The sequence below is a fragment of the Urtica dioica genome, chromosome 7 (assembly GCF_054948205.1).
Source record: "Urtica dioica subsp. dioica isolate 48M chromosome 7, U.dioica_male_clone48M_v1_H2, whole genome shotgun sequence".
NCBI lineage: Eukaryota > Viridiplantae > Streptophyta > Magnoliopsida > Rosales > Urticaceae > Urtica > Urtica dioica.
This window is the reverse complement of record NC_142762.1, coordinates 40572565-40584805: the sequence shown is the minus strand read 5'-3', so window position 1 is coordinate 40584805 and position 12241 is coordinate 40572565. Positions and strand designations below refer to the sequence as shown.

General features: G+C 35.7%; 2 protein-coding genes across 3 annotated transcripts in view; one reads left to right on the top strand and one right to left on the bottom strand.

The window, feature by feature from the left end:
- LOC149391598 (putative sucrose-phosphate synthase 1) overlaps nucleotides 1-12241 on the top strand; it is a 64313-nt gene that overhangs the window by 31591 nt on the left and 20481 nt on the right. The gene's annotated exons all lie outside the window — the stretch shown is intronic.
- LOC149391600 (putative transporter C405.03c) lies at nucleotides 1307-4604 on the bottom strand. The gene is made up of 9 exons (XM_089618590.1): nucleotides 4474-4604; nucleotides 4016-4234; nucleotides 3246-3626; nucleotides 2707-2924; nucleotides 2474-2544; nucleotides 2279-2380; nucleotides 1994-2111; nucleotides 1774-1909; nucleotides 1307-1672 (listed from the first exon to the last, which is right to left on the bottom strand). The coding sequence occupies exons 2-9, from the start codon at nucleotides 4094-4096 to the stop codon at nucleotides 1610-1612; spliced, it is 1170 nt and encodes a 389-aa protein (XP_089474716.1). The 5' UTR covers nucleotides 4097-4234; nucleotides 4474-4604; the 3' UTR covers nucleotides 1307-1609.

The following is a 12241-nucleotide window of genomic DNA, read 5'->3' as shown; positions in this document are numbered from 1 at the left end:
TTTAGTGAAATGTCGAGTTTAACCCTCGGTTTTCAAAAATGTCGAGTTCATACCCTCTGTTTAACTAAAATGACGAAATCATACCATCTGTTTAACTAAAATGACAAAATTATAACCTGAAATGAATAACAGCGTCACAAATCTCTCTTTCATTGATATTAACTATTATATAAGGAAAACCGAATCAAATCTAAATCAGTACCCTAACTTCCGAATTCTCAATTTTGAAATAAAAATAGCCTTAAATTGAAATTAAATAATAAAACTCATACCTTCTAAGAGATGACTTTATTCCGTGTTCGAATTGTAACTCTAAATCATTGATTCTCTGTTCGAATATGCGATTTTGATGACTATCAACTATCGATGTTTACCCATTTGCATCTTTTTGTGTTCTTCACGATTAAGAGACTGTTGTTTATTTTTTTAGTTTTTTAATAAATTACATATATGGCACGAATGATTAAAGATAATTGGTGTTTATATATAAATATTATAGTCAACGTCAATGGAAAGTCAATAAAAAGAATATTCGTGACACTGTTGTCTATTTCAGGGTATAATTTCGTCATTTTAGTTAAACAGAAGGTATAATTTCGTCATTTTATTAAAACAGAGGGTATGAACTCGACATTTTTGAAAACCGAGGGTTAAACTCGACATTTCACTAAAACACATGGTATAAATATGTTATTTTCCCAAATCGAAATCATCATTCTAATTGAATGAAAGCGTTAAATAAGTCTCATAGTGCGTACAATATTAATGGTAAAAAATACACAAAATTAAGCACAACATCAAATTTTTGAGTCACCACTGATAAACATAAATTTTTATTAATAGCAAAAAACAAAAACTGAAAAATGATTAGTCCATCTCCAAAAATCTAAACATGAGCACGAAATCATACATGATTATAACACAGGTACAATCCAAAAAACACCATCTACACATGAGAAAAAAAAAATATCACACAGCAAGGCACAAAGCCAGGTAATGCTCAAGGGGGGCTATAGCCCCCTAAAAAAAATTTGCACTTTTTTAAGTTTTTAAATTTTTTTTTAAAACAATTACTCTAAATATTTACAAATTAACCCTCCCTAGACTTTTTTTCGCATAATTCCTGCCTTCGTACACAGCTAACAATGCGCACACTGTAGAATAACGAAACTCCAAATTCCCGTCACACTTCGAACAGAATACTGAACCAAATGGAAAATAGGCAAATAAAGAGTGTTTTTGAAGAATGCGAGTGAGACCATATTTGGTCATCAAATATGAGCACTAAAACGGGAACAAAGAGTCATGTAACAAGTAACTTTTTGATAAATGCAAATAAAAATAAAATAAAATAAAAGTTATAAAAGATGGGTGAATTGGTTTGTATCACCTCAAAAGAAAAGTAAAACAAACTTATTACAGTTGGAACAAAACAATCAAAACCCGGAAATGGGACGAAGGGAAACCAAAAAAATCCTAAGCCTAAGTTCTTTTCATTTACAGTCTAAAGGACATTACATTCATCATCTTCTTTTGCCTCTATAAAACATTAAATCAAAAAAATTGTATGAGATTGGCCAACGAATCCGGTCGAGGTATGAAACAAATGCTATAGTCCTAACTTCTTCGAGAACAAGTCCGAAAGGTTGGCTATTATGAACCCCGCAAAAACCTGCGATAAAAAAAACATAAACGTAAAAATAAAAAATAAAAAAAAAAAAAAATTCACACGCAGGTGTCAGTTTGACTTGGAGACGAGAGACACATATTTACCTGAACCGAACCGAGAATATATACGGCCGAATAGTGACGGCCATGGATCATCATGTCTGCCACCATGGCAAGAGGAATGGTGAGAGACATCCCCAGCGTAGCCACCAGCGGAGTTGTCCACACGACGCACAACGCCCTTTTTCGTAATTTTATAAATTCTTGTTACGATGGCAGCGAGAAAAGAAACGAGGAAATTAGATCAATTTTGTTCATTTATTACCAGAAGTAATCGGAGAGAACGCTTCCAACGAAGCCGTTGGCGAGAACGACTTCGTCCATTCTGGCCGAGTGCGGGATCGTGAACTTTGGCTCGAGTCCCAACGCCGACAATGGCCAAACTGGTCAAACAGAAGAAAAATTCCATATCAGATTTTAGACTTCTGAGATTAGAAACTACGAAGATTCTTTCAGGCGTGAGAAAATGGTCATAGTTGGTCTCTGAGCAAAAAAAAAAAAAAAAAAACAATGACCCGTTAAATGAAGAAGCTTATTTACAAGCACTTACTGAGCCACCAGAGTGCCACGAGAGTAAACAATCCGATATACCCAAACAACTTTTGCACGTCAGCTCTTTCTCCTTCTTCGCCTCCGAATTTTTTTAGAAGTACTGAAAATCATTTAACAGAAAAAATAGATGAGATCATAATTTGTTTCGAATAATTTTGGTGGGGAGAGGGAAACCGAGTGTGAAGTGGCTAACCTGTGAATAGACCATAGCACACAGCTGAGAGAAGGCCAAAAAGATCTCCAACAAGAGAGCGTTGCCCGCTTCTGAGCAACAATAATACGAACCGACGATTTTAAGTCAATCAGAACAACTCTAATATGCAACATGCATGAATGAATTTAAATCAAATAAAATATATAAAAAAAAGACGCCATCAATAAGAATTTTGCTCCTTTTGGCGAGATCGAGAGGAATTTGGAACTTACGATGATGTTCCATTACTAGATTCATCGGCGGCCCAAGTTTTTCCCATTGTTGTCATTACAACGCCGGCCATGCTAACGAAAACGGCGAGAACTTTGGCCACATTCAGAGAATCTTGCCCCAGAAACGCACCGAAGAAAAGAGTGAAGAGCCCCGAAGTGGAGGATAAAACCGTTGTGCTTGCAACACTTGTCCGTGCAAGTGCAGCGTTTGAGAAATACTGTAAAACCAAGTGCAAATTAAAAAATATTAAGTTTTATTAAGATTGAGATTCCCAACTAGGCTAATGGGACCGAAGAACTCGAGTTTTTGGGTCCAAGGGAAATCGAACCTAGGACACTGTGGCTACTCAAATATCCCGACATTTTTCCCTTTTCGGGGTTGATAGAGATTTCTAAATAGATCAAGTCATTTTCAAAAGTTATGAATGCGCAAATCAAAATCTATACTAGGAAGCGATGTGAAAATTCATAAAATAGGCAATTAAAGAATCGTAATGTTTTACGATGAAGGGTTTCACAGCAATGATAAACGCACTTACTTCTGTAACAAACCAGATTGGAGCGATGTAGAATCCGTATCTAGCGACCTCCTTCGTTGTGAGATGTCTCTCTTGCTTAAACCCGTGCAGATCGTCTTTGTGTTTGGGGACCAAAGGCTTGCCCTCCGCTAGAGGCGAAAGGTCAACTTCGCTGTCTTTTCTGGTCAACGCCCCTTGAACCTCAAGCTCGAAGTGCCCGCCGGCGAACTTCAAAGGAGAGAACTCGCCGGTACTTTCGCCGGTCTTCGCGCCTTTCGAAGCGCGGCGCTTTATCACGCCGCACAGCCAGTCTTTGAGGAACGCTATCGGGAGATAAACTACCATCAGCGAAGCTCCGAGATATGTCACGGCAAAAGGCTGCTTATAGTCGGAGTATATGTCCTGTATCAAACAAAGAGCCCAAATGTAAAAACCCGAATAATTATAGGCTAATACTTTGTGCAAGATATCAGAATGAAAGTTCTAGCTAAAAGTCTCAGTATCTATTCATACCTGATATCTTAATAATCTTTCAGAGAAGCAATGTAAATAGTTAGCTCTAAGCAAGTAATCATTGTGCTATACTCTCAAGAAGCAACTTTTATTTTCTTCTCTAGCGTAGACATAGTAAGCAATTGGTAACACAAATCAACCAGTCACAAACAAATTCCGAACCAATTACTCATAACACAATCAAGTTACAATATTTTGGGGGAAAAACCCCGGAGTCGAACCTCATTCAATAGAAAATTTTATTTTCTAAAAAAAAAAAAGTGAAATTGGAAACGAACCTGAGTGACTTCTGCGGATGTGACCCAGATAATAACGACTGTGGCGATCAGGAACAACCCGGCTTTGTATTTCCAACCCATCGCCACCGAATTGAGAAATTTCTGCAGATTTGCGAGATTTCGGTGTCGTTGCTCTTCAGATCTTTGACCTTGTCTGTGATGTTCCTAAAGGTCACCGACGTGTGAGCGTGGGATCCTTTGGAAGGTGTGTTGGTCTGTCTGTGTATATTTATATATGCATATAAATAATATGTATATCCAGGCAACGTAGAGAGAGGGAATGTGATAAGGAATTGTTGCAGAACTAGAAAAAAAAAAAAATTAAAAAAGGAAAATTTAGAGAGAGAAGTGTTGGCGTTAAGTTTGGTGATCATTAAAAATGGAAGCTTTGATTTTTACCCTCTCCTTTAAAAGGGATTCTCTCCAATTATTAACTCACTCATTAAATATTTCAGTACCTGGCTTAAAAGAATCAAGACCAACAAATCTGACTCGTTATTTGTAATTTTGTACGAATCCAGATTCCAAAGTCCATTTCTCGCCTTCATTTTCTTCCTCGTTTTTGTTTAAGACTCCCATCTTTATGTCTCCGTCTCACGTAGTTTTTTAAGTTAACTCTCTTAATTTAATTGCATTAATAGGAAAAATGGTATTAAGGGGTGAAAAAGATGGCTTGGTTCTTTCTTCTCAACGTGCGGATACGTGAATTGTACACCATGATTCAATAAAGTAATGGTAAAGCGTCACAATAAATTTAACGTAACCTCATTTTGTTCTTCCAAAAAATCATCTTCTATTATTTATTTATTTGGCTTCATATATATATATATTTTTTTTCTCCAGACCTCACCACATGCTTCTTTTTCTTTTTCACGTTAGATTTTCTTAATAATATTTATTAGGCTTTCAAAAAGAAAAACGCATATAAAAAGTCAAATAAGAGTGGTAATTAATTTGGTCAAGTGATAATCTCACACATATTTTATCTGAGACACATATTTTATCCGAGAGATCTTGGGTTCAAGTTTTATAGGTTGCAGAAATGCATGTCCCTTTAAAATTTAGTGACTTATCCTAAATAATATTGGATCCATTATGAAAATATCTAACTTAAACATTTGATATTGCTAAATAGCCAACGTTTGGTAAATCTTAGGTAAATGGTCATTTTCATATATTTACATATGTAAATCTTAGATAAATAGCCACCTCCATATATTACGTCACGTCATTATTTACGGCTATTTATTTAAGATTTTCCAAACATTAGTTATTTAGCAATGTCAAATATTTAAATTAGCTATTTTCCTAATTTTTTGGATAGTATAATCTTGACTAATAATATTACATGGGCTTGTACAGTCAATATATTATGTAAATCATAGTGATACTTTTAAAATTATTAAAAAAAAAAAAAAAAAAAAAAGTCAAACAAGAAAGGTGTGGAATTGAATCATTTGTAGATCTTCATCCAATTGTTCAGGAAGGAAGTAGAAGGAGAAGATAGTTGCCACGCCGTGAAACATTTTTTATTCTTTTCTTTTAGGAAAGAGATTACTTGATTTCAAATGAGTCCAACTTCAACACAATTGAAATGTATATTAGTGCCTTCTTGTTTCGTAATAGCATGTGATTGAAAATATATTATTATCATGTTGTTTAAGAACATACTAAATATGCCCAAACTTGCTTGGGCCAAGTGGTGGAAGGATGCGGGATCGAATCCCGACGGGCGCAATGTCCACATTTAATTATTTCTGGGGTGTGTTTGTGTGGTTCTAGAAATAGGTATTTATATTTGTTCAGCCTCATATTTGTAAATATCCGATCTTGTATCATTGGTTACTTATAAAGCCCTCTCTAAAAAAAAAAAAAAATACTAAATATATGTTTTCATTTAATTTTGTGACTAGAAAACAAAATATATATCTCCTTAAATTTAATCATGGAACATACACTTTGAGTTTGTTTATTGTATGAGGAAAACCAAAGCGAGATTATTCTACAACAGAAAGAGCTTAGAAAAACGGTTGAGCTAAAAACAGCCACTTCTTGTTGAATTGCATCATGAATATGCACATTTCATGAATCATATTGACAATTTAATTAGTAAAATAAAATAAAATCAGTTATGTTAGTATTAATTCTATCCATATAAAGAGAAGGGAATTTCAAGGTAGAGAGAAGGAGTCCCACAAAACTTCGGAAACAATAGAGGCATACTCGGATTTTGAAACACAAGACTCTCCGATCAGTCTCACTATCTCCGATCTCAACTCTCTCTTCTCTCTCTTCTCTAAACCCTCTCCGGCCGAGACTTCAACGACCAATCTTGCCACCAAATTCCCCTTATACCCTTCTTCTTTTTCCATAGCTCTTTGCAACTCCATGAGCCTTTTCACTAAACCCTCCCCGACCACCATAGCCTCCACCGCCTCCCTTGACCCGAACAACGCCACCTTCATCGCCACGTCAGCGGCCGCGAGCCCGACCCGAACATCTTCTGACCCGCACAGCCTCACTATCCCCGAAATCTCCTCAACGGACTCGATGTGGTCAACCATCACGACTTTGACTTTCTCGACGAGCGAGCATAGGACTTTCAGCATTGGACATGTGCCCGCTGATACTAGGGCCCGTGTCGTGGGGCCCATCAGGACGAGACCCACGAATACGTCCTTGTTGAACTCAACAAGCGCTAACACCGCCACGGCCGCCTCGTCTCGGACTCTTTTTTGTGACGAGGCGGTGTCACAAACTAAATTTTGAGAGGACCAACTGTCAAAAAGATAAAATTAAAAAATTAGTAAAAATAATTTTAATTATAAGAAGATTGAGTATTAACTATTTTTTAGTTTCGTAGTGTAATTTGTAACTATAGTTATAAGAGTAACACACTTTTAATTTTCTAATAATAAAAAAAAATAATCAAGGGTTACTAAGTCAATAATAAAAAAAGGTACATCTATAAAATTTATTATTTAAAAACGATAAAAATAAGGATCAAAATACAGCAACTAAAAAAAGCTTCGATGAAAGTACCTCCGGCTCTGGCCGCCGATCAGGACGAGCTCTAGCGCGTGGAAGACACGTCCCTTTAGAATGAGCTCCTGAAACTCGCCGTCGAAGCCTCGCGACAATCTGGTTCGGAACTCGGCTAGGGCTTCGATCTTCTCTCCACCGTCGCTCGCTGAGTCCCTGGTCAACGCCGAGAGGAGTTTCTCGATGGTCGTTCGGTCCTCGAGTGACTCGATTTCGGACTCGATCGAGCGAGCGATACGAGAAATTCGGAGCCTGGCGATTCGGCGGTAAAGTATAGCCAGGAGGTTATAGCCTCGCAGCTTCTCGAGCCTCTCTGATGCGGCTTCTAGGTCGTCGAGTGACTGAGAGAGTTTGAAGAGGAAAGGCTTCGAAGAAACCAGGGTCTCGGCTTCGGCTCCGAGAATCAAGATAGCTTCAATGGCGGGTCTCGAATGGGTGCGATTGAAGAGTATAGAGTAGACGGGGCTGATTTGAAGGTTTTTGGAAGCTTTGGTGAGAGCTCGTAAAATTGGTGGGAAAACGTGGTGGTCGTGTTTGTCCATGGTTGCTTGGTGGTGAAGGTTCTTCTTGGCTACTCGGAAATTCGGAATAAGATAGTGAGAGCGACGGATATAACGACCAGTCAAGTCAGTCTATTAGGAGAATAATTTACCTATATTCTCGAACTTGGATGAAAAATCTTGAAATCGCTTAAATAAATATAGTTAATAAAGAAAAAACAAACTATTATTATTATTATTATTCCTTTATACTGCTTTATTAAAATAATAGTATTCTAAATGTGAATAAATAAATAAACCCAAAGACGAATTCAGCTATTTGCCAACTCTTCTATTTTCATTATCAAATATAATATTGATAACAACATCTACTTTTGAATTTGTTTTTGTTTGTTTGTTTATATCTCGTGTGAGGCATAACCACATTTTGCTCGGTGGTATACGACATGTCGTTTGCTAAAACATTCTAATTGTTCTAATTAAAGCTAAATAGTCAGATGAAAGTAGCGTTAGGCCTAATATACCCAATGTTTCAAAACCTTTTAAAGAATAATGGGTACATTAATATTTTTTAGTTTAAAGGGAGCCCGAGCTAAATAACAAAGTCAAACGTTGTAATTGTCAAAATAGCCAAGTTTTGGTTTATTTTTAATGTGTAGCCAATATACCACATTAACGGTTAAAAAATACAAATTTGCCCTTCATTTAAATAATATCAAATCAAATTCCAGCGTCCAAAACAAGAAAGAAATAAAATTTGAATCAATGAATGCCAACTAAAAAAATCCACCGTGATAAATGCGTATCTAACAAATCCACTGTGATAAATGCCAAGCAAGACGCAACCACACCTACACCGCACGAGAAAAAATTCAAAAACAAAGTCAAACAAAAAAATTTGAAGTGAGACCAGCGATTTTACGGAGGATTTGTTTTTTAAGATATTCTTGTTAACAACTCCACCGGTGGCGACGTTATTCACGAAGAAATACGGGAGAAATCAAGGATATGAGATCGAAACAACCGGTAAGTGTATTGTTTGAAAAATTTGGGGGTTTATGTTGTTGTTCTTCTGCGGTGTTTGATTTAAGTTAATAACAAAAAAACGAATGGCAATCGACCTATAATGGGTTGTTATTATGGGATAATTGGGTTTTTTGGGTTTGGTTTTTCTCGTTTAAGGTTTTTTGTAAGTTTTAAGTGATTTATGGTTATCGGTGAGGGTAATATGAGTTTCTTAGTTATGCCGATTTGATGGGTAATTTGTGTTAGAACACAGTCCCTTTGATATATAATCGTTAATTATGGTATATAATGAAACCGGTATTATTTGGGTTTTTAACTGTGAGTATATTTAATTGTTAATACAAGTTAATTTGGGTTAATGACAGACTATGTTAGAATATGTGAATACTAATTTGTCATGATATTTTTCCATTAATTGTTAATATATGTTAATTTAGGTATATATGTTAGTGTACATGAATGTTTTTGTATGCTAATAAATGTTTGAGTGTGTTAGTATATGTTAATTTAGGTATATATGTTAGTGTACATTGAAATTCATCGGAAAGTTTGCCAGATCACGTCCACCATACAAAACTGAATCAGATTCATCTGATTTTTCAAGAAATGATGCAATAGAAGAAGAGGTTTCAGCCGATTCAATGAATTGTCGCTCAAACACTTTAACTACAAGAAAATAAAACACAAAAATTAACATCTAATCTAACCAGTTAGCCAAACAATGGTGTTTTGTGAGATTTATGGTAGATACAAATTAAACAAAGAAATAAAAACAAATGACGAGCACGATACAAAAACAAAAAAACATACTATAAATCCAAGAATTAAACATAACAGAAATAAACAGATATTAACAGAAATTAACATGATTGAAATCGTCAATAGATCGACAACAGATTAAATACAAAACACCAAACCCCAGATCGTCAACAGAAATTAACAAGAATTAACAGAAATTAACATGATTGAAATCGTCAACAGCTCGACAACAGATTAAATACAAAACACCAAAACCCAGAACGTCAACAGCAATTAACAAGAATTAACATAAATTAACATGATTGAAAACAAGATCTTTAATTCCTGTACAAATATCACACATAAATACAGATAACAAAAACCTATAAATCGTTCAATACCTGATTCAATGAGTGAAAAGTCGTCATTCAAAGATCTTGTTAGGGACAGTTCTTCATTCGTAATTGTTGAAACAGACAAATTTTCTATCGACATTTCTTAGGGTTGGTTTTTTCGGTGGAACAGATGAAAAACGAGGTCAGATTTGAATGTGTTTATTGATGAATAAGACTATTCAGATAAGAACCTGTATATTATCTGGAAATCAAAGAAGAAGAAAAATTGTGTGTGGTTAGGCGCTGAATTGTTTTTGAAATTTGAATATAACGTAACTTTCCAATCTCATTAACAATCTGATTCAATAAAATCTGTATTGAACGTGTATATTTTCTATGATTAAACGTGGAAATTCTGTTAAACAAGCATTAAAAGTGGATCATTGGTTGACTTTTTCATTTTGATTCTTTCAGTTTATATACAACTAACGTTCAAAAAATAATAAGGGCAGTTTAGGTAGAAAAAATAAGTCTGAATTGTCAGCTCACCCATATTGGCTATTCTGCAAAAGTTTCTCAAAGGTTGTCTATTTTGCAATCTAAACGTTTGGACATGGCTAGTGCGTCTAATTTTGTAGTTTAAATACATGCTTAATATAATCTTATTAATTTATATGGTATAAAAGTTCGGCCAATCGTGCTTACTTCTGAAGGGATGATACTCCCGACAGAAAGAGAACTTCACTATGTGATAGAATAAGTACAACGCGAACAACTCTGAATGACTATCTTTCTGATTTCCAACTTCAAAACTATTTAATGAATTCTGACTCAGGTTCCCCTTGAATCTGAGCGACTTTCACTTTCCACTCAACATACTCACTAAGTTGATTGATCAGTGTTTATAACAATGTGTGATCTACAATAGCAGGATTATAATACCCAACTTTGTCAGTTGCACGAAACATCAGAAATAAGGAAAAAGATAGAATTAAACACACACAAAGAACAAAGTGTTTACGCTCACAAAACTCTATGTGTGTAACCAGACTCCTAGGGGTATGCATTTTCTTTTATAGGAGTCGAAACTTAGCAATTGACACCTTGCTAGAGTTTTCCAATTTGATCGCTCAGTTATGATTCGGAAGAGGGAAAATCGGAAGCGAATCAAACAATTAAACAGACTTGCGCATAATATCCCATTATCGAATTTGTCGCGATCTTTGCTAAACAACACATGTCACAACATGATGTTCTAACACTTTTGAGAACATCATAAAACAAATACAAAAACAACCAATATAAATAAAAACAAACTCTCCCTTTGATTCTGTGTAAGTAAAACACACAGCGTCAACCTCATCATTATCTTCAGCAGTCATCTAGTACTCATAGTCATAGCCATAAAGTGAGATAGTTACAAATAATATGGCCTAATAGTAATACGTGTTTGGCAAGTAATGAGCAAATCAAAATACACGTCAAAATAAAATAAAATTCAGATTAATTATGTCATAGCTTAATAAAAATCAAATATGAACCATAAGCAAAACAACGAAAGATCATCATGGAGTCGACAACAAGACAAGTTCAGAAGACCCCCTAAAAACACACTAGAAATTCAATCGATTAATCTAATGATGAGATTACCAGGGATTCCAAAAATTGGAATCATTGTTTACAGCTTCCAATTAAACAGCGATGGATTTTGGTTGTTCCGATCACTTTGCTAAATTGTTGGCATCGAACACCCTAAACCCTAAACATTTTAGAGCGTACTAGCAAAATAGCCCATTTAAAACACAACAAAAATTGTAGTTCTTAGCATAAACTAATTGGTAATTCCACACGAAGTCGCAGTAAAACTGTCTTAAAAAACAAAAACAAAAAATTCTTATATCGATCTATTAAAAAAAAAAAAAAATTAGCATCCATACTTACGTTGATTGAAATTAATAAATAATAAAAACAATCAATAGAATGGATATCAGCTTAGTTGAATACTCTCAAACCTTCCTAATCTGAAAAAATTCCTTGCTTCTTTTACCCTTCCTAAATGTATTGTAGAGCTAAGCTAATATATAATATACATAGATAGAAATAGGATGCCGTTAAAGAATTGGGAAAGTTGCCGATATTGTTGGTCCTCTTCGTGATCCGATTTTCACTTCACATAATGATTATAAAAAGCGGAGCTAATGGACAAGAAACAGTGCACTTTCCCATTGTCTGATTCTTATTCGCCAGATTCAGTTTTATTTCCGATCTTCCATTCTCGTCGGAAAACAAGATGGCGCGAATTTTCCAGCCGGCCAAACGACAACCAGAAATAATCGAGATTTCCTCCGTTTTCCTCACTTGCTTCTCCATTTTATTCCTCGCTGGCCACGTCTACACTTCCGACTCTCTCCTCGTGCCTTCCTCCGGCGATTCTCCGGCGCCGCACGTGGTCCAGAGGTTCAGCGTCGTCGACGAGGACGGCGCGATGTGGGACGAGTTCGAGGTCGTGGAATACGATCCGAGAACAGCGGAGGATCTGAATTCGAGCTCCGGCGAGGCTGAGGCTGAGAATGCGACGGTAGAGA